Source organism: Pithys albifrons, chromosome 8, assembly GCF_047495875.1.
Source record: "Pithys albifrons albifrons isolate INPA30051 chromosome 8, PitAlb_v1, whole genome shotgun sequence".
NCBI classification, from domain to species: Eukaryota; Metazoa; Chordata; class Aves; order Passeriformes; family Thamnophilidae; genus Pithys; species Pithys albifrons.
This window is the reverse complement of record NC_092465.1, coordinates 21,121,359-21,144,926: the sequence shown is the minus strand read 5'-3', so window position 1 is coordinate 21,144,926 and position 23,568 is coordinate 21,121,359. Positions and strand designations below refer to the sequence as shown.

At 40.5% G+C, this 23,568-nt stretch overlaps 2 protein-coding genes across 4 annotated transcripts in view; both read left to right on the top strand.

Annotated features, from left to right (window-relative positions):
• The window catches only part of METTL8 (methyltransferase 8, tRNA N3-cytidine), a 44,102-nt gene extending 31,380 nt beyond the window's left edge, over positions 1-12,722 (top strand). The window contains exon 11 of the mRNA XM_071562551.1: positions 7,451-12,722. Coding sequence (XP_071418652.1) covers positions 7,451-7,470 — 20 coding nt within the window. The 3' untranslated portion in view covers positions 7,471-12,722. The remainder of the gene's footprint in view (positions 1-7,450) is intronic.
• An 8,711-nt stretch (positions 12,723-21,433) lies between these two features.
• Positions 21,434-23,568, top strand: part of TLK1 (tousled like kinase 1) — a 69,611-nt gene continuing 67,476 nt past the window's right edge. Inside the window, exon 1 of one of the 3 annotated variants that reach the window (XM_071562540.1) lies at positions 21,434-21,618. Coding sequence is in view for 2 of the 3 variants with exons in the window: in XM_071562539.1 (XP_071418640.1) it covers positions 22,149-22,296 (148 nt within the window). In the remaining variant the exon portion in view is untranslated. Of the gene's footprint in view, positions 21,619-21,865; positions 22,297-23,568 lie in introns of those variants that run through there. The other 2 variants (XM_071562539.1, XM_071562538.1) reach the window with 2 other exon arrangements.

Here is a 23,568-nt window from a genome sequence, read left to right as displayed (position 1 = left end):
GGAAATGTATATTTATGGTTTATGTTTTTAGATTTCATAGAAATTGTGTTATTTCACTACCAAAAGACTTTGCAGAATGGTATGTGATTCTAAGGAAGTCCTAGTAAAGCAATATAATCTAAACTTATGTTATGCTTTGGGCTTCCATTTTTTCCCAATTGTTCATTCTTCTTTTTTCTAAATCTGTCCACCAGATTAAAAAGAGAGCAAATATAATGACATTCTTTGAAAGCCAAAAATTGTTGAAGGCAATGCAGGCAAATATTAACTAAGTGTTTTTACAGTGCATTTGCCTTCCCTGTGTGAGATCAAGAATAGGACAGTTACATCTCATATGTCACCAGCACATTTTTTAGTGAAGGCATACTATACATATACATGTCATTTGGATACTTCATATCATTGTCACATTCTTGTTTCCAGCTCCCTATTTTCTGATTTACATTAATAAGAGCTTTTAGAGATTCGCAAGTGGAGAGTGTGTTACTTATATAGATGACTTACATTATCTAAGTATTACTGGTTGTATTCATGAAGTGAATACATAAAAAGTTTAACGTAAATATGCATGTGTGACCATGTGTAACTATGTGAATAGTGACAGCTTCAGGCCTCTTGGTTTTCATGCCCAGCTTGCTTGGTGAGATGAGCAATGAACGTGCAAACTTTCCCCAGGTAGCCTAGAGCAACCTTTTCTATCTGTGACAGTGCTGCCAAGTGTTTCAGTATTCCCTGATTTAAGAAAAAAACAAAACTTAAACCACAACCAAACAGTTATTTTCAAAGATAAGCCTAAAGGGCTTAGATTATATACATATATACCTATGTATATGTGCGTGTATATATAAAAATAAAATGATAACGTAGAGAACATGAGCAGGCTGGGAGGTAGAGAAGTGGAAATTGGCTGGCATCCAATTAAAGAACAGTCCAGGCATAAGATAAAAGAGATTCTTTAGGCATTTAACATACAGTAAAAGAGAACAGCTATTTGGTTAGAAATTTTTCCTAAGGTCATATGAGACAAGAAGTAAAAGAAAAGTCTATATGGGTATTTCTGTTCTTAGTCTGGAAAACTGTATAAACCATAACTTTCACGTTTAGACTTTCTAAGCACTTTTGTTCAAGGGGCCTGCTGGGGATCCACATTCTGCTGCAGTCAGTATGGATGCTGAGTCATCAGGAAAGCTGGCCATTTGGTTTATGGTTTCTAAATATAGAGGTGAACATTTAAAGCCCCAATCTGGGAACAGTGGACATCCGTATACAGCTTTGATGACATGAATGATTTCATTTGTGATAGGCTCATATCAAAACCAAAGCTGTGCTTGTATTACACATACTCCTGAAAAAACTGTAGCTCCTATGACAAAAACCAATTAATTAAAAGTTGAGCATTTTTAAATGAAAGAGTGACAAGTTTCAGTCTTTGCTAAGCACGAAACTCTGTCAGGATAGCTTGTGTATCATTGCTCTGTGCTGAAGAGGTTGAACAAGTAGACTTTGGAGGAGGGAGAATAAGAGCAACCTAAATTAAAGAAGCTTGGGTTACACCTTAGAAGGGGTGAATTTTCACTCTTCAGTTGGATTTTAGCTATTGTCTTCAGTGGATAAGAAATGTGAGTTTGTGGGAGTCTGACTGAAATTGTCAGTTCACTGAACAAATAATTTCAGAAATTTACACTAACATTACCTTTGCTGTTGGTATAATATACCAACATTCAGTAAATATGTTGGTCGGGGTTTTTTTAATTACAGTGAACTTCTGCACACTGAGTTTGTTTGTTTGGGAACTTTGCTGAGATAGGACCTATGATGTTCAAAGTGCTGTGACACAGAATAGGAATTAAAAAAGGTGTTTTCACTTTCACTGTAGATGAATTTGTATAATCCAGTATTATATAGTAGGAGCTCTCCTTCTTAAAAAAGCAGGGCTTTACGTTGGTATTCAGTGTTTTATTTTGGCTACATTTCTGGGCCTTCTGCATATCTGGAAGAAATGCTTGCTGAGTGTTTTTCCACCTCAAAACATGGGGCAAGGAGGGAAAAATCCTGCCTAGTCAACAATTATATCAGTTTGGCTAAACCCATGCATTGCCAGCAGTGGCATCGCGCCTCTGTCAGGGCAGGTGCAGCCCTTGCACCCACTGGTGTCACCAACTGGTGTGACTCAACCCTGCTTCTCTCTGAATGGACCTGCTGCTGCAGAGCATGTGCAGCACAGGTGCCATCCCCCCACCCAGCCACCAAGGTCCTCCAGGGCAGTGAGCCCTTGAACAAGCTATGAAGTCCGATGGGTATCATTGTGGCAGACCAGCAATGGCCTGGGATGTGCCAGTCCTGGCTCTGCTCTGGGTGAAGAGAATGCTTCATTATTTAGATTGCTTATAGTGCAAGTAAGCAAAACTCTTGGTGACTCTGAATATAGGAAAGGTTATCTAGTAAGTTCAAGGCAGCAGAGGAAAGACTGTTTAGAGGAAAAATAGGTTTTTTCTTGAAATTTTGTGTCATACCTTCATCCTGAGTATGAACATTATGTTTTTAAAGCTATTTTTGTAGGTGAAATAGCTGGGAACAGAACTCTTAGCAGGGTGCAAAAAACCTGTAGCTATGTTAAGCGACAAAGCTCTAGCCATTGCATCCAACGTGCAGTGCTTTTGTACAGTGGCAGTTCATGTGCAGCTGATTCATCAGTCAAAAAAAGTCATTACCTTGATATAAGATGTGATCTTCAAAATGAGACTGCCCTTATTTTCTATGAGAACTTAAAACATGCAAAGTTTGAGGTTTTAAAAGTTAGTCAGCCACGTGTGAGTTATAAAACCACAAGTTAGCAACTCGTGTTAAAATTTGAGGAGACTGGTGTTTATTTGCTTCTAACTGAATTTTATCAGTTTCCTTCCAATGGGTGTAAGACTAAGACAGATGATGTTGCAACAAAAGGTGGGTTCTTGACAGTGTTACAGCAGCATGATGAGAAGAATCTTTTTCTGATTAAAGGAGGGCGGAGGACTGTTGTCCTTGTCTTAAAAGGTCTGCCCCGGCCATAGACATCTCCTCTGTTGCTCTTGTGTTGTTTCTGAGCATCATGTAGGCGGAGTCAAAGTCTCTGGGCTCCAGAAGACAAATGCCTAATACGTGACCTGCAAGTGTATTTCTGCTGCCTGGGATAGATACAAAGAAAGCAAGAAAGTCCTGGTTTATTCCACTAGGAGAAAAATCAGTAAATGTTTATTATCCAGCCTATTTTATCAGGACTTTCTGGAATGTTCTTTGGAGAAGACTGAATCCTAAATTATGTGTGGTATGCTGGAGGTAGTTGTTTGGAACTTTATTACTAGACTTTATTATAATTCTCTTTATTTTGGGTGCTATCTTTACACAGAATCAAAACCAGAATGTGTCTTCTTAATTGAATTTCTTACTATTAGTTGTCTGGTTTCTACCTACAACATTAAAAACATTAGTTATTTCATGCATGCTACCATTAATATATAATGGATGAGACCTTGGTACAATTAAAAAACTACAGAACACAGCTAAGACAGAGATATGAAGTGAATTATTGACTGTCTAAAATACAGCCACAATTCCAGCTTAAACTCTTAACATTGTATGACCAGTTGCTATGTCTCATTTGAACCTGACATGAAAAGAAACATGGAAAATGCAAAATATTTCCTGTACCCACAAAACTGCTAGTGCTCCTTTCTTCAGTGGAAGTGACTCCCCTCTGTCCTTAACAGTGAACTAAACCCAGTGAGGTAGCAGGAGTTCCCAGTAGTATTGCTCAGTTTTTGTTTTCTTGTGGAAATCAGTGCCGTTTTCCATCACTCTCTTTCTTCATCTGAAGGCCTTGAAGCTTCACTCATTCATTTTAATTCTGACAATGCTGCTAAATGAGTTGTGGCCAAATAAAATTTTCTTAGAAAAAGCAAAATACTTGCAGACTTCTCTAATGCATGTTCAATGCCACAAAGGGCCCACAGCAGCTTCCTAGTCTGTGGCTACTACTATGCAGCATTTAATTTATGCACAAATGTAGTCCCTCTTGGAGAGAGCATCTCTAATAGGATATAATATAATAAAATGTAATGTATAAAATGTGATATAATATAATATGTTTTCTGTCATGTGACTCCAAAGACCCTGCCTCAAAATTGATACAACAAATGTTGTTCTGACCCACAGGAACCAAGTAAAAGTTTGGCCACAGACTTCACTTAAGACACAATCCCATCATAAAGAAATTTCGTAGTCAGATCTAGAGCTACTGTGCAAAGCTGTTCAGGTAGATCTGTTGACACTTTGATGAGTGTAGTATCAAGAGTTGTTGGGCTACATTTTCTGGGACCTTCTTGATATTTGTGGTTTTGCTCTTCCATATAGGAAAATGTAGAATCTTTTGGCAAAATGAAAGGGAAAGAAAAAATGCTGCAACTTGAGCATATCTCTGTACATTGCTCTGTTGTTAGACTTGCTTTTTAAATTAGTTTTTAAGTTCTTCTGAGTAGTAAAGCAGTCCAGAGTCAGTATCTGCTTCATAGAGAAAAATCCTGTAATAGAAGCAGCAGAATTACTACATACAAAGAATTTTGAAAAAGGAAACTAAGCTGTCCTGTATTCTCATTTATTAGACAGGGAGAGGGAACTGAAGAGTAACCTTTAAGGAACTCAAATTCCACCTGAATAATTTGCATTTAGAAAGGATGTTCCTTTCGTGTTCAATTGGTTTATTGAATACATGCTAGATTCCTGTAAATGCTACACAGCTTTTGCATCTTCAGTATTTTGCCTAAATGAAAGACTAACCTTTGGAATCTGGCTTGGCTATATTACATTTATGTTTAGCCTGATAGAGGTGGTGAAAGTCATTGAACTGAATGGCACAAATTCCTGTCGTTCTTTAGAAGCAGCTTTAGCAACAATCTCACTTGGATGTTCCAAGTGACAGGAATTAACATCATTCCTATACACAGGAACATGCTTCTGCTTGAAACAGCCTTCTCAAATTCATGTTTCAGTAATCTTCTGCAAGTGCAGAGTGTGGTGCTGAAGGAGGACAAGCTGAATATACTTTTTGTTCCTGTGAGAAATTATAAAGAAGGCAAATGCCTTGAGTGGCTAGTAAGCCTGCCTTCATTTTAATTCTACTGACCTGCCATAAAGAAACTTGAAACAATGCTCATTTTACTGAACAAAAATACTTTGAAAATGAGTGTCTTAAGGAGCTGTGGGGTTGGTGTGAATGTGTACTGAGCTCATTTTGTTCCGTTAGTGTACAGTATGTGCTGACAGTAAATTCTTCCTGCAGATAGTGGTCATGAGAAGTTTTGCCTTGGGGGCTACACAAAAAACTGTATTTGAAGTATAAGAGAAACCCTTCTGTGTATATGGGCCTGCTATATAATACACCTATTTCAGTCCCTTTGTGTTTCAGCATTTTTGTGTAGATCTCTCAGGTATCTTGTACAAAGGCTTTATGGGCAAGGTAGTATTTAACAAGGTGCTTGAGACCTATAATGTTTTGGGATTTGTTTGTGATTTTTATGCAAAGCAAAATCATAATGAAATCAGACATGAATCTAGTTTGTGAATTATGCTTGAGAAGTGCTTTGTGGAAAAATACCCAAATCACCAACAGACTGGGGATTGAATCTTCTACGTTAATATACCCAGCATTGGACACATCAGATTGTAAGTAGCATTTTTGAGTTTAGTCATGGAAATAACTACTTGTTTGTATTAAGGGAGGGTCATAGTTTGGTTCTAATTCTGAAGAGCAGGAAAAAGCCAGTATCTTTGTGAACTCTGCACTCATACTCTCTTTAGGGGAACTTTGCAATAACAGTGCAATTGCTCTTTTGAGCTGCAGTCTGGGATCTCCTGAGTTATTCTGAATGTGTGTTAGCCTCAATTATTGCTGTCTTGGTCCCCAAATGGAACTTTTTCTTCCACTGCTCTGCAGCATTCCTTGCCTAAAGGAATATTGCCCTTTACCACATGAAGATAGAAGGGCTAGTTTGGAATGTGACAGTACTGAAAACTGAAAGCTTCTATAAAAGAGGGAATTATAATTCCTCAAAAAATTCTTATGTAGTCTTTGCTTTTCATCTTGTTGAATCCCGTGCCAAGAAGCTGTTCAGTAAACAGTTTGTCATCGCTCAGCATCAGGACCAAATAACAAGAGCCATGGATGAGATAACCACCATAATAAAAGTCCACTAAAGCTATATATAAACAAAGGTTTCTCAAACCACCTGGATATTTTGTACCTGTCACATCAGCAAAAAAGGCATGGCTGCAGTCCTTGAATCCAGTACAGCTGCTTAACTGTTACTGGTTATGAAGCTGTGTAGGAAATTGTATTTAAGGGCTCTACTAAAGCTTAGAAATGAAACATCGGTCATCTAGAACAATGGATCTTTCTGCAATAATAGCAAAGCTTGACCATATGAGAATAGAGTTTTTCTTCTGAAATGGCTCAGTTCTGTCTCAGAATCTACAGATAAGGAATATAAGTACCCATATTTGTGCGCACATGTGTGTAAAACAAAATAAAAATTCCAAAACAAAGCAAGCTTGCTCCTTCCCAGTTCCACATAGACAGAATCGTAGAACTGCAGAAATGGTTGTTGTGTGGCTTTATGCATGCCTGAGGCATCGTCAGGAAACAATATAGAAATACATAAAAAAATAGAATGGAAAAAAGAAACTAATGTGCAGAAATGTCTTGCTATTTTGTTTGCCTCTAAATATTGTTGTAAATAAATGAGTATATGCAATTGACCATGGATTATCCTTTACCCTTGAGGATCTAAAAACTTAATTTGGAACAAGTTTCACAGGGTATTTCATAACTTCTTTGAACTTTTTTTTTTACTCTTTAATAACTTAGGATATGAATTTATGAGTATACTGTGGTACTATCATCAAAAAGAAGATCAAAATAGTGACTAGAATAAGTGAAAAGGAGATGGAACCAGCACAAAATCTGTATGTAACAAAGAAGTTACATTTATTATTCAAAGTACAGCTCCCATTGGGAACTTGGATAGGTATCATATAAATCATGATGGAATAGGTCCTCTAATGAAGGACCATTATTATGGGAAGCAGGTAGTGTCTATTTAAAATAAAAACCTAGGCACAATTATACTGGTGGTTAGCATGCAAGCAGTCAGAAGAGCCCTATGTGTTATTAGGCACTAACCCTTACTACCTGATGTAGAATTGCCTGATAGGAAAATTGGTTAGAACTTTCTGTGGAAAAAAGTGCAAATTGTATACCAAGTTTTCCATATGAGTCTTATGACTGGTTGTAGTCATTTAAGGTTGTTTTGTTGGCAATGAAACAACTATATTGGCTGTTCCTGAAGTCTGTGAACTTTATTAAATAAGTGAATAACAAGTAAACTGATAGCATACTATGTTCTCTTTGCTTCCCTAGGATTCTTAAACCTTGACTGAATCCCTTTATCTGAGACACTGTTGTTTCTGTGACAGCTGAATGTGAATGGTGAATCTATCTTTGGAAGGCAAAAGATGAGATGCATTGTTTTTTAGTGGTCAATTCTGATAGACCTCCTTTTTGATGTGTAGGTATGGAGTTTTATATAAGATTTTGCAAAAGGAAAAATAAGTTTTCCCTAGAGGGAGAGAGGTAAGAAGTAAAGGATTAGTATATGTCTCCATATAATAACTCCTACTGTGAAATTCTACCACTATTTATAATGCTAGGTTAGTAGTTGGAACTGGTGATGTTAAAAGGTCTATGATTCTGTATAAGAACTCTGCTACTGACTTCAGGATGATCACAGTTTTACTCCTAAGGTGCAGCTGTGTTCTTCTAGGAAAGCTAGAGTATAAAATACAGCCTCTGCCAGCACATCATCAATGCAATAGGATGGGAAGAAGATAACATTGAATGACATCCATAGCCAATAAGAGCTGCTGGGAGCATCCTGATGATCAGTGTATTAATGTTACTCACCAGCTTTTTGAGTTTAAGATTATTTTCTTCAAACTTGAATGAAGTAGACTCAAGATGAGTTGGAGTTCTTTTTGTTGAACTGTGCTTGGTATTTTTTAAAAACCCTTTACAAAATGTCAGATGTGGTAAAGCTTCTTTGATTTTTATTAATAAAGCATGCCATTTATAACTAGCCAAGTTCTGAAGCCCTTCAAGGCACTATTTAATTTTTCAGCTCTTTTTTGGTTCTGTCTAGTTCTATATTAGCTTTCTATCGTCAAATCTTGCCTTTTGTAAAGCAGACATTCTCATGCAGACATTTCTGGGAGGTATTGTGCACATCATGAAACAAGGAAAAAGGCTCTTGATTGGGATCCCAGTCTTCACTGACCCACTGCTCCATAGATGGTGTGCTTGGCCATCAGCAGCATTGCAGAGGGTCTTTGGCCAGTATATTGCCTACAAGTCATGGATTGAAGACTGTTCCTCCATATCTTCCAGGCAGGGCTAACATACTGATTTTGCTAGGGTTGTTTTGAGGACAGTTAAGAAAATAACTCTTTGATGTGCTTGATGAGAATGAATCCTGTAGATAAAATTATATTCTATAATAGTTTCCTGCAGCTCCCTAGATTCTTATTAGAGTATTCGTAAATTTAATTCAGCCTTTCCCTAAGAACTGAGATCTCCACTTTGTACTTCTGATTGCTTCTCTCAGCTCGATTAATAACATGGAAGCACTTGTTCTTTCTCTGAATTGTGTCTGGTGCCTCCTGCCAGAGCACTGGAGATCACCTTCTGCTCAGCTTATACATATATGCAGGAATAGAGCCATAATTGGTGCTTCAGTGCACTGTGTAATATCCTCTTCCAAATTAAGGAGGCTCTGAGAGCAGTCAGCTTTTCCCTGCCTGTATTTGATTGCACACTTAAAATCAGCTGACTCTGAGATCAAGTGGTGCCTTGTAGTTTAAAGCTCAGCAGCGGCTGTTGTCTGTGTTAGGGAATTTTTCTGTCACTATAAAAGGCAAAACAAGACCAGAGACATTAAAGATGGCCCTGGAATTTTTTTGCAGTGATCCTCCCTGAAAAACTTGAAATGTCTTGATTGCAAATTGGAAAACTCTTGAAGGAATGTGCGTTCATGGTAGAGAGAACTTGAGAAGGGAAGAAAAGGATTTCATTGAATAATTTCCCAATATAAAATGAAAAAAAATTATGTATATCAAACGAGAAGGAAATAGAACAGTAGGGTGAGGTGACAAAGTACTGGAAGTTTTACTCAAGTTCTGCATTGTGGTATCGGATGTCAATATCCTGAGATATTCAGCTTGGCACAGTGAGACCATGTCAGGGCCTCATTTCATGCTAGTGTGTTTCAGGCTCTGTGTTGAATATTTCCAATACCTGACTTTTCATACTACGTGCAATAGATTAAATTTTCCTGTTTTGACAGGGAATATCTTTAGCAGGATGCCCTGAAATGCCTTAGGGATGCAAGCTGACCCTTAATCAATGTTGCGGAGGATGCAGTTTTGATTTTTTTTCTCTAATATATGAACTATGACACTAGATTCATCCTGGCATACATCTGTCAGACCAGATTGAAAGCATCCAGTTAGAGACACTTCATTACCAGCATAGGGCCAACAAATAGGAGACAATCTAAAAAAGGGGGATTGAAATATAACATAGATGGGAAATATAAGATATCTTGAAATGAGGTCATAATGGAGGACATAAATTGCACATCTATCCAGACAGCAACAGGACATCCTCAAAATATGCTACAGTGTCTGCATACTGATAACTGACTTTTACAAACATGCAACAAATATGGATTGTTTGTGAAAAGAACAGCTATGAGTCAAGATGTAACTTAACAGAGAAAACAACTCTGCAAATATAAATATTTATTATTTGTGAACAGTAAGTGCTTCCTACTAAAATTGGCAAGAATGACGAATCCAACCCTTTTAGTATTTATTGGAGAATTAGAAGGCTAATGAGGTGCAGCTAAAACCCCTTTTCTGCCTTCTAGAAAAATCAGCAAAGCTAACACTGCTGGGCCATAATGAAGAATACTCCAGCATATTGAGAGCTGCTGGGCTGCAGATCCACCACTAAAAATCTCCAGTGCTTGATACTGAACCAAAAAGAGAAAAATACACATGAAAAATCCTGCGTTGACTGAAGGAAATCCAGAATTCTTTTCCATCTGTATTTTTGTGATTGTGAATACTTGTGTTAAGCACTGCAGGGCTGCCATAGAGCAAATTACAAGCGAGAGATGAATGTGTTTGGTTTGATCTTTGAGCTTCTTTGATTAGATGCAGATAAGAGTCAATGTCATCTCTACATATTGTGCCATGTTTAACATCTGCTGTTCCTTTCTGGGTTGGTTTGCAGTTTGAGTCCTTAACTTACGACCTTTTCTTTTTTCTGATTTAGCCATTGATTACGCCCCAGAAGACATGATTCATTTGAACTATAAAATCCCTGCTTGTTGTGGTACTATTAAGCGTTGTGCCTGCTGAAAGCTGTAGCAGAAGAGAAAGGGAGGCCTAACAGGGCTGACACTGGTTTTTGTCTGTGTTGCAGCAAGGGGGGATTGAAAGATGTATAGGAATTGCCTTATCATCATGCACACATGCACACATACACACACACATAAGCATTTTTATTTGTTTATCTAATCTCTTGGATGCTTTTTCAATGTCTGTCTTAACTCTGTTCTTGAAGTAAGCAAGGAAAAACTGTATGACAGGCACTTAATTTTTTCCCTCTCAAGAGCAGCTAGTGTCCCTTGTGTTGAGAAGAACATGGGACCATGTGGAAAGCTAAATTTCAATTAATACATCAAAGGGCAGTTGGTAGCATTTTGCTTATAACTAAGGTTTAACTGAGTTGCAGGACTGTGGGAATTTTGTGTTTTCCTATATGCTTACTTATTGTATTCTTAGCTCTCCTACTTTTCTACTCTTCCTCTACTTCTCCGAAGGGGACTAATGAAAGCAGTATAATCTTGTTGAATATGGTTCTTGCTGAGGAATTAGATGAACAGCTGCTGGGAACAGTCTGGGAATACAATCTGGTGAAAAAAAGAAATGAGATACAAACAAATTCCCTTATGATGCCATTCATTCTATATGTAGTATTATACCAGAGGGTGGAAAACTTGGAAGGACTAAAATTCAATTCCAACTTGAGCTGGTTTAAAAAGAAGCAATTCTATATATATTGCAGGCACAAAAACATATATTTAGAGGCACAGACTTTCACTTTGTAGGTAGAAACTGCACAGCTGGTTGTGTACATTTGTTTTTTTTCATATATAAGAACTTACAGGCATAACTATTGTACTTTCTTCTCAGTATTTCCTAAACAGTTATCCTAATTCTTATATTGTCAAGTTCATATCTCTTCTTTGTGCTTTAAGCAAGATGGGGAAGGGGAAGAAAACCCCACATTTTAGCACACAGGACAATCAAAAATTGAGTCCAGAAAATGAAAAAGTCATTGGTATGTGTCAGTGTTCCTGAAACATCCTGCTCACATTTTTACATTGTAAAAATCCAGCATGCAATTGTGTCTTAAGACTGGAAAGTCAAGCTAATCTCCTCAGTTGCCTCATGAATGTCATACACAAACTGAAGCAATGGTATTTTTCCTTTCTTGTCTTGCTATTTCAGTGAATTCCTTCTCAGGTCCTTTTCACCTAAGAAACACACCACGCCTGTCTACAGAAATGGCGTAGCCAAACAGAAGAATTACACTGATCTTGGATAAATTACCATTTAGTGTAGTTCACACTATTTTGGAAAAATTTGTGGGGATATTGGTAGTGCAGAACATGCTAAGGCCTTTCACCATGTATCCCATATTTTGAACCTGAGGTCTGTGGTTTATCAACTTGTTTCCTTTCATCCCACTGCAGGCCAGTAGTAAGAGCTGGATTCTTTTCTTCATTGGTGGGTTAAAACACATGAAATTCCTCTTATGCTATGTAAGGTATGTGAACTACAAGCTTGGTCTGAAAACATAATTATTTTAGAGTTCTAAGAAAATAATTTTAAATAAATACTTCAAAATATTATTCTGGAACAGAATTTTTTTTGTGCTTAGAAAATTATAAGAGCCCTTCTTGGTAGTTATGAAAAAAATTAAAATTAACTCTTAGAAATCATCTAAAAGTTAAATAGTCATGCAGACTTCATCATAAATCATTATTTTGGTTTCTTTAAAAGAAGCTGCATTAGCCCTCAGGATGAAAGAGTCATCAGAGCAACTGTAACTATAGCTTGACACGTTGTGCCTCTGTGCATGTCCACAGCGAGATGTTATCGAGGCACGGGTAACAGTGATACCAAAGGCTACTGTGGATAAACACAGGTTTCTGATGACAGCATCTTCAGTACGGGAGAAAAACTTTTGGGCAGTGTATGTTTATGATACCATCATATCCCTGAGGTGCTGACAGAGCTTCAGTCACAGTTTCTCGGTGAGTTGGTTTTCTGTATTTCCTGTATCGCTTCTCTTTTATGCTGAAAATTATTGCTATGTCCTCTCTTTAAATAAAGCCAGATTAAAATTAAGAATTAACACCAAAATACCTTTTACTACCCTGGTTATTTTAAAAGAATTCAAAATGTCAATTTGACTTCTTAATGGTTGTAAAATGTATGTTTTGGCAATGGAACTGTATTTTAAGAAATAAAGAAATAAAGAATAACTTTTTTGACACATTTATGTTTAAAAATTGCTGAAGTTAGTTTTCTTTTTTTTCATTTTCATAATTATTTTTTATTTTACATGGAGATTTGTTTTATTTTACCAAGGCCTTGGCTCACCACAGCAGTTGTACTGCCTGATCTTTAGCAAGTTAAATGACACACGTTCTCCAGCACTGAAAACATTACCGGATTTAAAAAAAAAAAAAAAAAGTCCATCCATCCCTTTTGTGGCAGGAAATGGGTAACTAGGTCATCCCTAACAGATGTTTGTATAGGCTGCTGTTAAAAACACTAAAGGAAGGGGATTCCAAAACCTCATAAACCTGTTCCATCTAATCTAGACTTTAAGTTGAAAGGATTTTTTTGTTGTTTCATTTTTTTGTATGTGCTCTACTTTGCTGCATAATTATTATAATTCAAGTGGGTACAAAGATCTGTTGACTATGATTTTCTGTGTGCTATCTTTTAAAATACACATTTTCCCTTCAGTCTTCTTTTTGTGAGGAAGCCAAGCCCCATTCCTTCAAAAAACCTTTCCTTGCAAGTCATATTTTCAAAATAACTTACCATTCCTGTTGATTTCATTTTAACTCCATCCAAATTGTTGAAATTGTTCTTGGAGTGCATTGCCCAAAATTGTACAGAATGCTCCAGCTGGGGCCTCAGCAGCACTGAAGATTGCAAAATAATTAGGTTCTGCATCTAACATACTGCACACTTCCTAATACATCCTGAAATGCAAAATGCCTTTCTGCAACGTCATCATGTTTTGACTCATGTTTAGTTTGAAATCCATTTGAACCTTCCTATCCTTCTTTTCAATCGTGTTGCCTTGTTAAAGCATCATCAGATTACCTTCATGTACTCTATTTTATTTTTGTCATTAGTTTCTTGCTGTCTATTATGAGCTTGTTGCAGTTATAGTGTTTCTCACATTAGCTAAATATTTTGGATTCTAATCTGCTTTCCTACATATTTGCAACCCCCTTCCAGATTTTTTGCAAATTTTACATGTTTAGTCCCTGTTTTATTATCCAAGCTGTTTGAAGAAAAATTGAATAGGATGGATGAGAAATCCCTGAAGGATGTTACTGCAGTGCCATCCAACTCTGTCAGGAAACTGTTGATAAGTACTGTTTGGGAGAATTACTTAATGACTTGTATGTCAGCTGTTGATTTTATCTATATCATCTTTTGTATTGCAAGCAAAATTAGAGAGGACCCAACTAAAAGCTCTGTTAAAGTACAGATATCACATCTACTGCTTCCTTCTTATTCAATAGGCCTGCTGCCCTTTCTAGGAAGGAAATTGGAGAGGTTTGACACAATAATGATCTTAAGATTACATTTTAAAGTCTTACTACTTGTCTATTTTCTGTCATATAGTTATCTTCACACCTATACAGTAACTGCCTAATAAGCTATGATAGTATCCCTCAGAGATGGATGAAGTTATTTATGAAAGTTAGGTCAATTGAATTTTATTTCTTAAGGCTGGTGGTATTTTCATCCTTTCTAGTCTTGTAGGACCTCCCTTGCACTTCATGAATTCTCAAAAAACCAAAACCAAAACAAAACCACCACAATCCCCCTTTCCCCCCACATTGTCATGCAGACATTATTTTAAGTGCTCCAGGGTAATTTTTACCACATTTTCCAATGGAAACACAGTTTATATGATCACATGTATGACCAGTCAGACCACACCATGCCTTCTGAACTTGCTGTTCACTCTCCAGCTGACCTGGACTGAATAGGGGTGGGCTCAAATGTACTACATTTCTACAGATCTTGTGAAAATGAGCAGGTAAATAGAGAGCCTTCCATGGCAACAAGGAATTCAGTGTAAATGAAACCCTGATATCAGGCATTGGAAAACTCACAGAACAATGTTATGAATATTCCAACCATAAATTTCAGACTTTTTGCTCTGGGCTAATGCAAACAGGAGACACAAGGCTACAGGAAGGCAGGCTTTATCCTCCGCTTTCTGAACTACACATTTAAGTCAGCAGGATTGGAAACTGTCATTTCTTAATATTGTTTAACCCATTCCTTCCCTTTTCTGGTCTGTGTGTATTGGACCTTTGTTAAAATGAATGGCTTTGCATGTCAGACACTGATATTTTGTAGGTATGTCAGGCAAAACAGAGCAGTGAATGTTTCAGTCTTCTCTGTGTCACATTATTTGCTGTCTTTTAGATACTGGTTTTGAACCTTTCTTTGTCTGCCCCACTTTGTGTGTTTGTGTAACATTTTATTGGCTTTTAGGTCCTTTCCCAGGTTAACCCATGTTCCCCCTGTGAGTGTACTATTCTTTTAAACTCACTTTTAGTCATCGGTCCTTGTGTTTGCTTTTTTGCATGATCCCTTCTTGATTTTCAGCTACCCAAATAGCTCCTGATGCAGCCTCGCTGCTCTTTCAGTGCTTGCTTTGCATCAGGGTATTGTGCTGCTGTGCCTTTAATACACTTCTTTCAGTAACTGTCGGCCCTCCTATGCTCCCATTTTGTTAAGAATTTCTTCCAAAATATCTACCCACCCATTTATTCCCTAAGCCAACAAAAATCCACTTTTGGAAGCCCATGCTCTTTCTGTCATTCCATGCTTTCTTTGGCATCATTAGTTTTATTGTTTTGTGATCAATTTCACATTTATATCTTCCACCTTTGTCTTATCAGGAAGTATTAACTGATGAGTTAAATATGCAAAACAGCCTTTCATCTCCTATCTCTTCAACTATCTGAAATCTCAGCACCCTGAAAGAAAGGTTGTTCCAAATCTGCTGACTATGGGGCTGTTATCTCCCTCTTGGAGGTGTGTCTGGACAGAAAACGGGATAGGACAGTCACTGGGTGGGTGTCAGATCAGATGGAGCAAAGCAGCTCCCCTATTCCCAGCACAGAACAAAGCAGCACACCCACCCAGCACATACGCCTCATCTGGAGCTGGAAGGGAACAGAGGCAGAGAATTTGTAAATTAGAATACTATTATTTTAATATCTAATATTTCATCATCTATTAGGCTTATTGTTGATGTTTTGTGACCAAAATTTGAAGGGCTTATTCAACAATTACAAAAAAACAAACCAACAACCCTGAACTGGTATGACTTTTGCCTGAAAAATGCATCAAGACATGCCCCATTGCTATTAGAAACCACATACAGACATGGCTCTCTGCAAACACTGTCTGTCTCTAATGGCTTAAAATCAAAGGCAACAAAATAAGCTCCAGGCAAGACAGATACTTCAGGAAAGAAGATATAAGGTGTAAAGAGTGAGACAGAAGTATGAAAGATGTGTGGAAAAGCACGAGCTTAAAAAAAACATGGAGAGGAAGCCTGACAGATAAGAGTGGCCTGTTTACCTGAGAGCAGTGTTGTAAAAGGAATAGTCTGTGTGTAGGAAAAAATTGCAGGAAAGAGCAGACAAGTAGATTGCAAGGAGCATGGGAAGAAAAGAAATACAATAAAATGAAAACAGGTGAGGAAAAAGAAAGTGAGTGTAGCCTCCAATAGGACGATTTTTAAAATATTTTTTTAACCAGGGAACATTTAAAACCAAGTATTTTTTATTAAAATTACGTAGACAAGAAGGAATTGTAAAATAGTCCTTGATTCTGACTGGACTGTAGCTAATAATCACAGTAGCTAGAGCTGGAGACTAGAGGAACATTGCTATGGTAAAAAAACCAAAACAAATTCTGTTTAATTTTTGTGTTTCGTTTGAAGGGAAGCTGTTTGCAGGCCTCTTGGAGATTTGGAGCAAAAATCATTAGAGCAGATCACTGGATTTGTCTGATGGTGATGATATCAAAGGTGTAGTAAAGGCTGTTTATGACAATTACACGAATGATAAAAATAGACCTGTGCTTACATGGTGGTTTTGTCTGTTTCTTAAATGTAGACTTAATGTGAAATCATTGTTTTCATTTTAGCTTCTCTGTATTTTGATGTGCTGGTATATTTAGGGAAGGTATTTTTGCTACTATATTATTTATGCATGCTTTTGTTACCTTGCAACTCAGAGTTGCTAGCAAGTGCTATATTAAAAAAATTATAACGCGTGTAGTGCAGTGTACAGCTGAAGGAGACAGCTCTAATTCAGTGAGCCTCAAAATTGGTTTAATCAAGACCAAAATAACTTTTTCCTATAAAAATGTTATTACACTAAACAGTTTTAGAAAACTTTAACTAAACTTGAAAAATAATGTTAATACAATTGCAACATTCCTATTTGCTTACAAATAGAAATGCTTTGTGAGAATTTGGTGCAGATGTTGTTACAATCTGAGATGGTGTTCCATCATGGCAATGCACTTCCTGTTACAGTCACTTGGCATTTTATTTTGTAGTTGTGCCAAAACTGCATTTTGAATCTTCTGAGCTACAGAACACAGACTGGAAGATTCTAGTCTTTATCCCAGCCCAGACTGGCCAGGAGCACATTGACCTGATACAGGAAGGGTCCATGCATGTACGCAGCTGTGTCAGGAGAAAAGAGGGCATAGGTGTTTGAGCTACAAACTTCCAGCATTCACCAAGACAGAAAACAGTAACAACTTCTCCCAAGTTATATTTTCCCAGCATATTACATTCCATCTAACCTAGAAATGTCATAAATACATCATTTTGATGATGAAGTAATTTAGGCATTTTCTACACAAGCTGATGTACCACTGTGTTTATTCAGTTATAAGAATTTGCTAGTTAAATCAGATTGGCTGCTGGTGTTGGCATAGTTATAGGGGGTGTGTATATCTTTCTATATATGGGATAGGCGAGTGTGTGTGTACACATATTTCTATGTATAAAATTCATAAATACTGGCAAATATACAGTGAGGGATACTGTAATAGCTTACTTTAAGAAAATACCACTGTGGGTCTATTATCCATTCCTGGGAAAACAGGGAACTAACAAAGAATTTGAGGCCTTCTTAACAAACAAAACCTCAGTTTCACTGGCCTTAAAAATAATCAATGGGCTAAATAAAAGGATACTAACAAGTCTGGGTTGCTCTACTGTCTTGTGCCAAGTCCAAGGAAAGGTAAAAAGAAGAGACATATTACCCTTTTTGGGCATATTTTAGAACCCTTAATCGAAAGTATATGATGAAGAAAATATTGCCAAAAGACCCTAATGATCTCTGATTCCTGACATTTCCCTGATTTCTAGCTAAGAGACTGATTTAAGGTTGGGAGCATATAGTTTAATACTTTTCCAAGAATGTTGTCATTTATCATAACTCTAGAAACTCTTGACTTTCCTAAAAGTACAAGCCTGCTAAATCAAGTTCCTCTTCTGTCTCTAATTCCTCCAATGTGAATTTGAGTCCTTCCTTCTAATTATTGACATAATTAAAAAATTGTCTTATTTAGAACCTATATGTCAATATATTCGTATAATCAGTTACCTGATGTGGTCACTCATTGCACCCCAGCGTTGCAGTATCTGAAACCTAAGCCAGCTAATAGCAAATTGATTTTGGTGGGAAAAAGAGAGGCATACCAAGTTATTGAGGAAATGTATTATTTCATGTTGTTAGATACATATCTTTCATGAGGACACCAAAATGTATTTGATGCCTGTGAGCGGTGAAGGTCTGAGAAAGGAAGAAATTGTAATCTCTCTGGTCCCACAATCATAGCATGTTCTTGCTCAAGAACATCTGGGATAAACTCTGGATTTTACATGTAATGTCTGAAATTATGTCTCTTTGTTCTGTAAAGGAAACATATAAAAGTTTTGTGACTGACATCTGACTTGAGCACACAGATATCTTTATAGATGCCATGCAGATGTCTCCAAAAGCTCACTCCTGCTGTAATCTTCCTTATTGCCACTATTCATCAATTCATTTCTTTAAATGCTTTCCTTCGCTATCTGCCAGTTAACTTCTTACTTCCCAGTGATTATGAACTTAATGTGATAAAAGTTTCTTGCACAAATAGTTCCCATGGCAAAGTGGAAAGCTTAACAATTTTAATGTTTTTCAGGATTTTTGTTGTTTAGCTTTTTTATCTTTGGAATAAGGAGAATTCATTATACTTTTCTGTTCTTCAACTGTCCTCAATTAGAGAGTTACTACTGTGAAAAACCTTCCTTTCATTTGGCACATTCTTTTGAGAAAAACAGCACATGTGCATTTCACTCCTCTGTTCTGACCTGAATTTTGAGGTACTCTTCCTTAGGAGTTAGCAAAATTTAATGAGCTTTCTGGGGCTTCACCTAGAATGAAGTTTTTCCTTTGAACGTAGGTGTGTGGTACCTGTACCATTATTACCCAGTGCAATCCCACTGAAAGGGGATTTCCCTGTATTTACTACCTCAAGTTATGCCCGATGTGAGTGGTATGCAGTGTTTACATAGGAAACCTTGACAGCAGACTGTTCTGTTCCTAAAAACTAGAAAGCAAAGAGAAAGATTTAATGTTTATTATATTTTTTAAAAAAGAATGAGTAATGCTTACTCAGTACTATTTGAGTTGGATTTAGTTTTTAACATTTTGTGCGGGTGACACCAACAGACTGCTCACCATTGTGAGAGAAAGGTCATCTATCTGGCCACTGGATCATAAAGTTTTATTGCAAAATAAAGACAGGGGAAAGCATTATGTACATCTACAAAGCTATTTAATAAGGGAAGTCTTGAAATTACTTCAAGGTACTACTGAAGATGTTCTCTCCTGCCCTGATACTAAATTGGTAACACTGAAGCAACATGACTTTACAAAGAAAGGGTTACCTTAAAGTCAGTGTCAGCTCTAACTCGGTAAGAAAGTAGTTTTCTATGAACTACAGAGGGGAAATATACTCATCCCCATGTATTTTCAAAGTTATATAGGTGGTCTCATCTGGAGATGATCTATGTAATTCACACTCTGCTTTCAATCTACATCTCACAAACCCAAGAGACACAGTTCTGCTATATTACAATAGTAGACCCAGCCTGTATTTTGCAGTAGGTACTATGGTCTTGTGGGGAGTCCTGCAGTATGTGCAACTTCCTCCTGGTCCCACAGTGAGGTCTTCTAACACTTTACAGCATTGCAAAGATCAGATTACTTTTCATAGTGTTAATTCATGACAGTTTAAAAGATACCTCAGCATTTTAAACTGCATGTCTGACAGAAGAAGTAATGACTCTACCTTCTTCTTCGGGTCCTGTTCCCCTAATCAAAGCAACTGATGCTTTATTTAAACAGGAAGTCTCAACCCTATCTGTGGAATGACAGTTTGTAAGCAAAACTGGCAGATAGAATGCTTGCTTATGTATGTTTTTCTATGGGTAGCATCCATTTTGTAAGTGGATGCAAATGGTTATAAACAGAGACTGAATTTCTTTAACTTACTGCTTCTTATCTGGCAGATTTAAAAGCAGCATGCTGCAGCAGGATATAGTCATGAGGAAATGAGGTGCATGCTCACTTTGCTATTATATGGATTGTGGGATTATGAGTATGTTTTTGTTTTAACCTTTCAAGAATATTCTATCCCAGTTGCTAATATTAATATTGCAGTCAGAGTGAACTAGCGCTGTCTTACTTCATGGCCTTGTACTGGCAATTTCCTGGTCTAATTTGCTTAGGTAAAGTCTGAGAAGTCTTCCTTAGAATCGAGTCTTTAAAAACAAGTCTTGGTTGAAATATCAAATCACTTCTCTCTGACAAAAAAAAAATTGTATATCTGTTACTAAATATATGTCCTGGAACAGATTTGTTTAGCAAGTAAACAAAATAATTTTCACTTTAAGTTAATACCAAATTGCAAGGAAACTTGCAGCTATGCTGTATACTTGTGGGAGGTGAAGATCTTAGATAATTTGACAGATGTCACTTTAAAAGGAAGAGACAGAATTAGTAATATGTGTGTTGTGCACAGAGCTGCAATCCAGCATTAGTAATCTATTTCTGTCATTCTCAAATAGAGGGGAAAGTAGGTTAGTAGATGGCCAGGATGTCTCCACACAGCAACCACAAAATGAGTGCCATGCCTGGCTAATGAATGTATTCTTCATCTATGCAAAATGCAATATATCTGCAACACATGATTTTTTTTAACTAATCAGAAGTTATTGTTACACCTAAGTTGCACTGGTAGATTAATAGACTTTGTTCCAGAGCTGACTTTCCATATATCTCACGATCTCCGTGCAGATCACCTTAGTTTGAGGAAGGAAAACCTGAAAGATGCGTTTACCTTCAGCTAAATTCTGACTTTAGTCTCTAACTCAAGGCAGAGAGGAATGTTTTGAAAGATGCCCACGTCGGGGTTGGTGCCCAGCTGGGAGCCCCAGCCTGGTGGGTGAGGCGTGTGAGCAGTGGCGGGCCTGGCACATGGCTCGTGCCCGACCTCATTGATGGGAGCTCCTGCTCCAGAAGGCTGGCGAGAGAAGTCTTCTCCCTCGGGACATCAGCTCCTCTCGGGACCCCCAGTCTCCGCCGCCACACCGTCCTGTCCGGGAACAGACAAACACTGAGACGCGGCAGGCGCCTGACAGCCGCCCGAGATGCTGCCGAAACAACGTCCACCTGGACCGCGCCGGGAAGCACCGGCTCAGCGCGGCTGCTGCCGCCCCCACTGCCCGCACCCGCGGGCTGGGCTGGCCCCGCGCGGCCGCACGCCGAGGTGGTGCGGGGCGGCGCGGCCCCGGCCCCGGTACGGACGCCCCGGCCCCGGCAGCCGCGCGTACCGGCCCCGGCCCCGCCGCCGCTCCCGCCCCCGCCGCCCCGCCCCGCCACCACCATGGCCGTGGCGGCGGGGCGCGAGGGAAGGCAAGGCGGCCGGCGCGGGGGTTCGGGTGGACCGCGCCGCCGAGGAAAGCCGGACGGCGGGGAGCGCCGCGGACGCAGCGGAGCCGGCGCCGGCCGGGCCGTGGCGGCCAGCGCCGCGCTGCCCGCGGCGCGGAAGGTGCGCGCCGGGCCGGGGGGAGGCACCGCGCGGGGAGCGGGGTCAGCCGGCGGGCGGCTGCGGGCCGGGCCGGGGCAGCAACGGGGGCAGCAGCGGGGGCCGCGCGGGGCCGGGGCAGGTGCGGGCACCGCTCCCGCCCGCCGCCCCTGGGCGGCTCCGGCTCGGCGGGGCTCGGCTGGGCGCCGGCGGAGCGCGGCGCTCGCTCGGCTCACGATCGTGTTTGCGCATGACCCCTCCCCGCCTGCGCCCTCCCCTCCCCTCCCCGGCGGCAGCGGCGGGGAAGGTTGGCCTCAGACACAGGCGGCTGCTCGGCGGCGGCGACGCAGTGCAGAGGTGCGGGCAGGTTGCGCTGGCCCCGCGCCCCGTCTCTCCCGCGCCCCGCCTGCCTCCGGAGCTCGCTCCCTGCCGGCGGCCTCCTCTCGCCGGTGTCGGGCCGGCCCCCCGGCCATGAGCGCGGCGCTGGGTGTCCCCCCGCCGCGCCGCCTCCCCCGCCGCCCCCGGCGGCTGCCGAGCTCCAGGAAAGTAGCTTGATGAGTGTCCAAAGTAGCAGTGGAAGTTTGGAGGGGCCGCCATCTTGGTCCCGGCTCTCCACGTCCCCACCGAGCCTGCAGGGCTGCTCCGCGGCCGCGGCGGCCTCCCAGCTGCACGGCGCGCCGCCCGGCAAGGCGCCCAAAGAAGGTAACGAGCGCGCCGCGGGGCCGCGCGGGGGGCCCGGCCCTCGGGGAGGGGCCCGGTGGCCGCCGCCGGAGGCCGGTCCCGGGCTGGCGGGGAGCGGCGGCGGGCAGGCCGGTACCCCGGCGGCGGTGCGGGGTCGGCGCTGGGCCCGGCGGCGCTGAGCGGAGCCTCGGGCGCTGGGCGAGCGCGGCCCCGCCGTCCCCGCCCGATCGGCAGCGCCTCGTTGTTCCCCCCCGCGCCGGGCCGCGGAGCGGGGCCGGCCGCGCTCCCGTCTCGGGGGCCGCTCGCCGCGTCCTCCCCGAAAGACGCTCCCCTCCGCCAGCGGCTGAGTAGAAGTGCTGCGCCCGAGGATGCGGCCGTTGTTGCTGGAGGGAGTCGGGCACTTTTGGCATCATGGAGGTGGGAAGGAGAGAGGGGCCGACACCGGAGGTTCGTCTCCGTGGGGAAGTCGCCCTCGGGGGAGGCCGGTTTTGCGGCCAGAAGTGACAGGGCGCCTTGTGGCCGCCACGGAATGACTGCAACTTTCTCCTGTCCTCCATCACGCCTTCGATGATAATAATTTTCTCCTCCCTCCCCTGCTCCTCCCCTCTTGTGTTACACCGACAGCGACAGCAGGGTGTTGTGGGTGTTTGCAGGGAATATCTGTATGAAGGTTATGAGCAAACAAGTCCCTTCGCTGTTCCCTTTCGGGTATTGTCTGCTTTTCCTCCTTGTGCTGAAATGTGTTGCCACAAGATGTAGCAGTTATACAGCTAGTGAATTGCTCGGCGCTTTTAGCTAAAATAGCTACTTGCTGAACACCGGTTAGTGGCGGAGGAGAACTTTTATGCACAGATATTTGCATACTGAGCAGTTGTATAATTTACTTGATTTGCCCCAGTTTAATGAATAGCATGTAGCGTTTCTTGCAGCATCTGCAAAACGTCATTGTCCAAACAGGAAACTTGCTAACTTTAAAGAGAAATAATACCGAAGACCGGGAGTCTGTATTTTTAGGTCTTCTATAGCTACTTGCTTGCTTGCTTGCTTGCTTTTTGGGTTTTGTTGGTTGTTTTTTTTTTTTGGTTGATAGGCGGTGGAAGGATGTGGTAACAGGGATTCGACGTCCTGGAAACGTATAACGCAGTCCAGTTTCTCCATTTTCCACGCCAGTAGTTGTCAGACTTGTATCACTCTGTGTCACTTTTGCACACACTCCTGCAGGTAGACTGACATGAAATGCTCCAGAAAATACCTGGGAAGGAATTAGGGTGGTATATGTTAAAGATGCTGAGT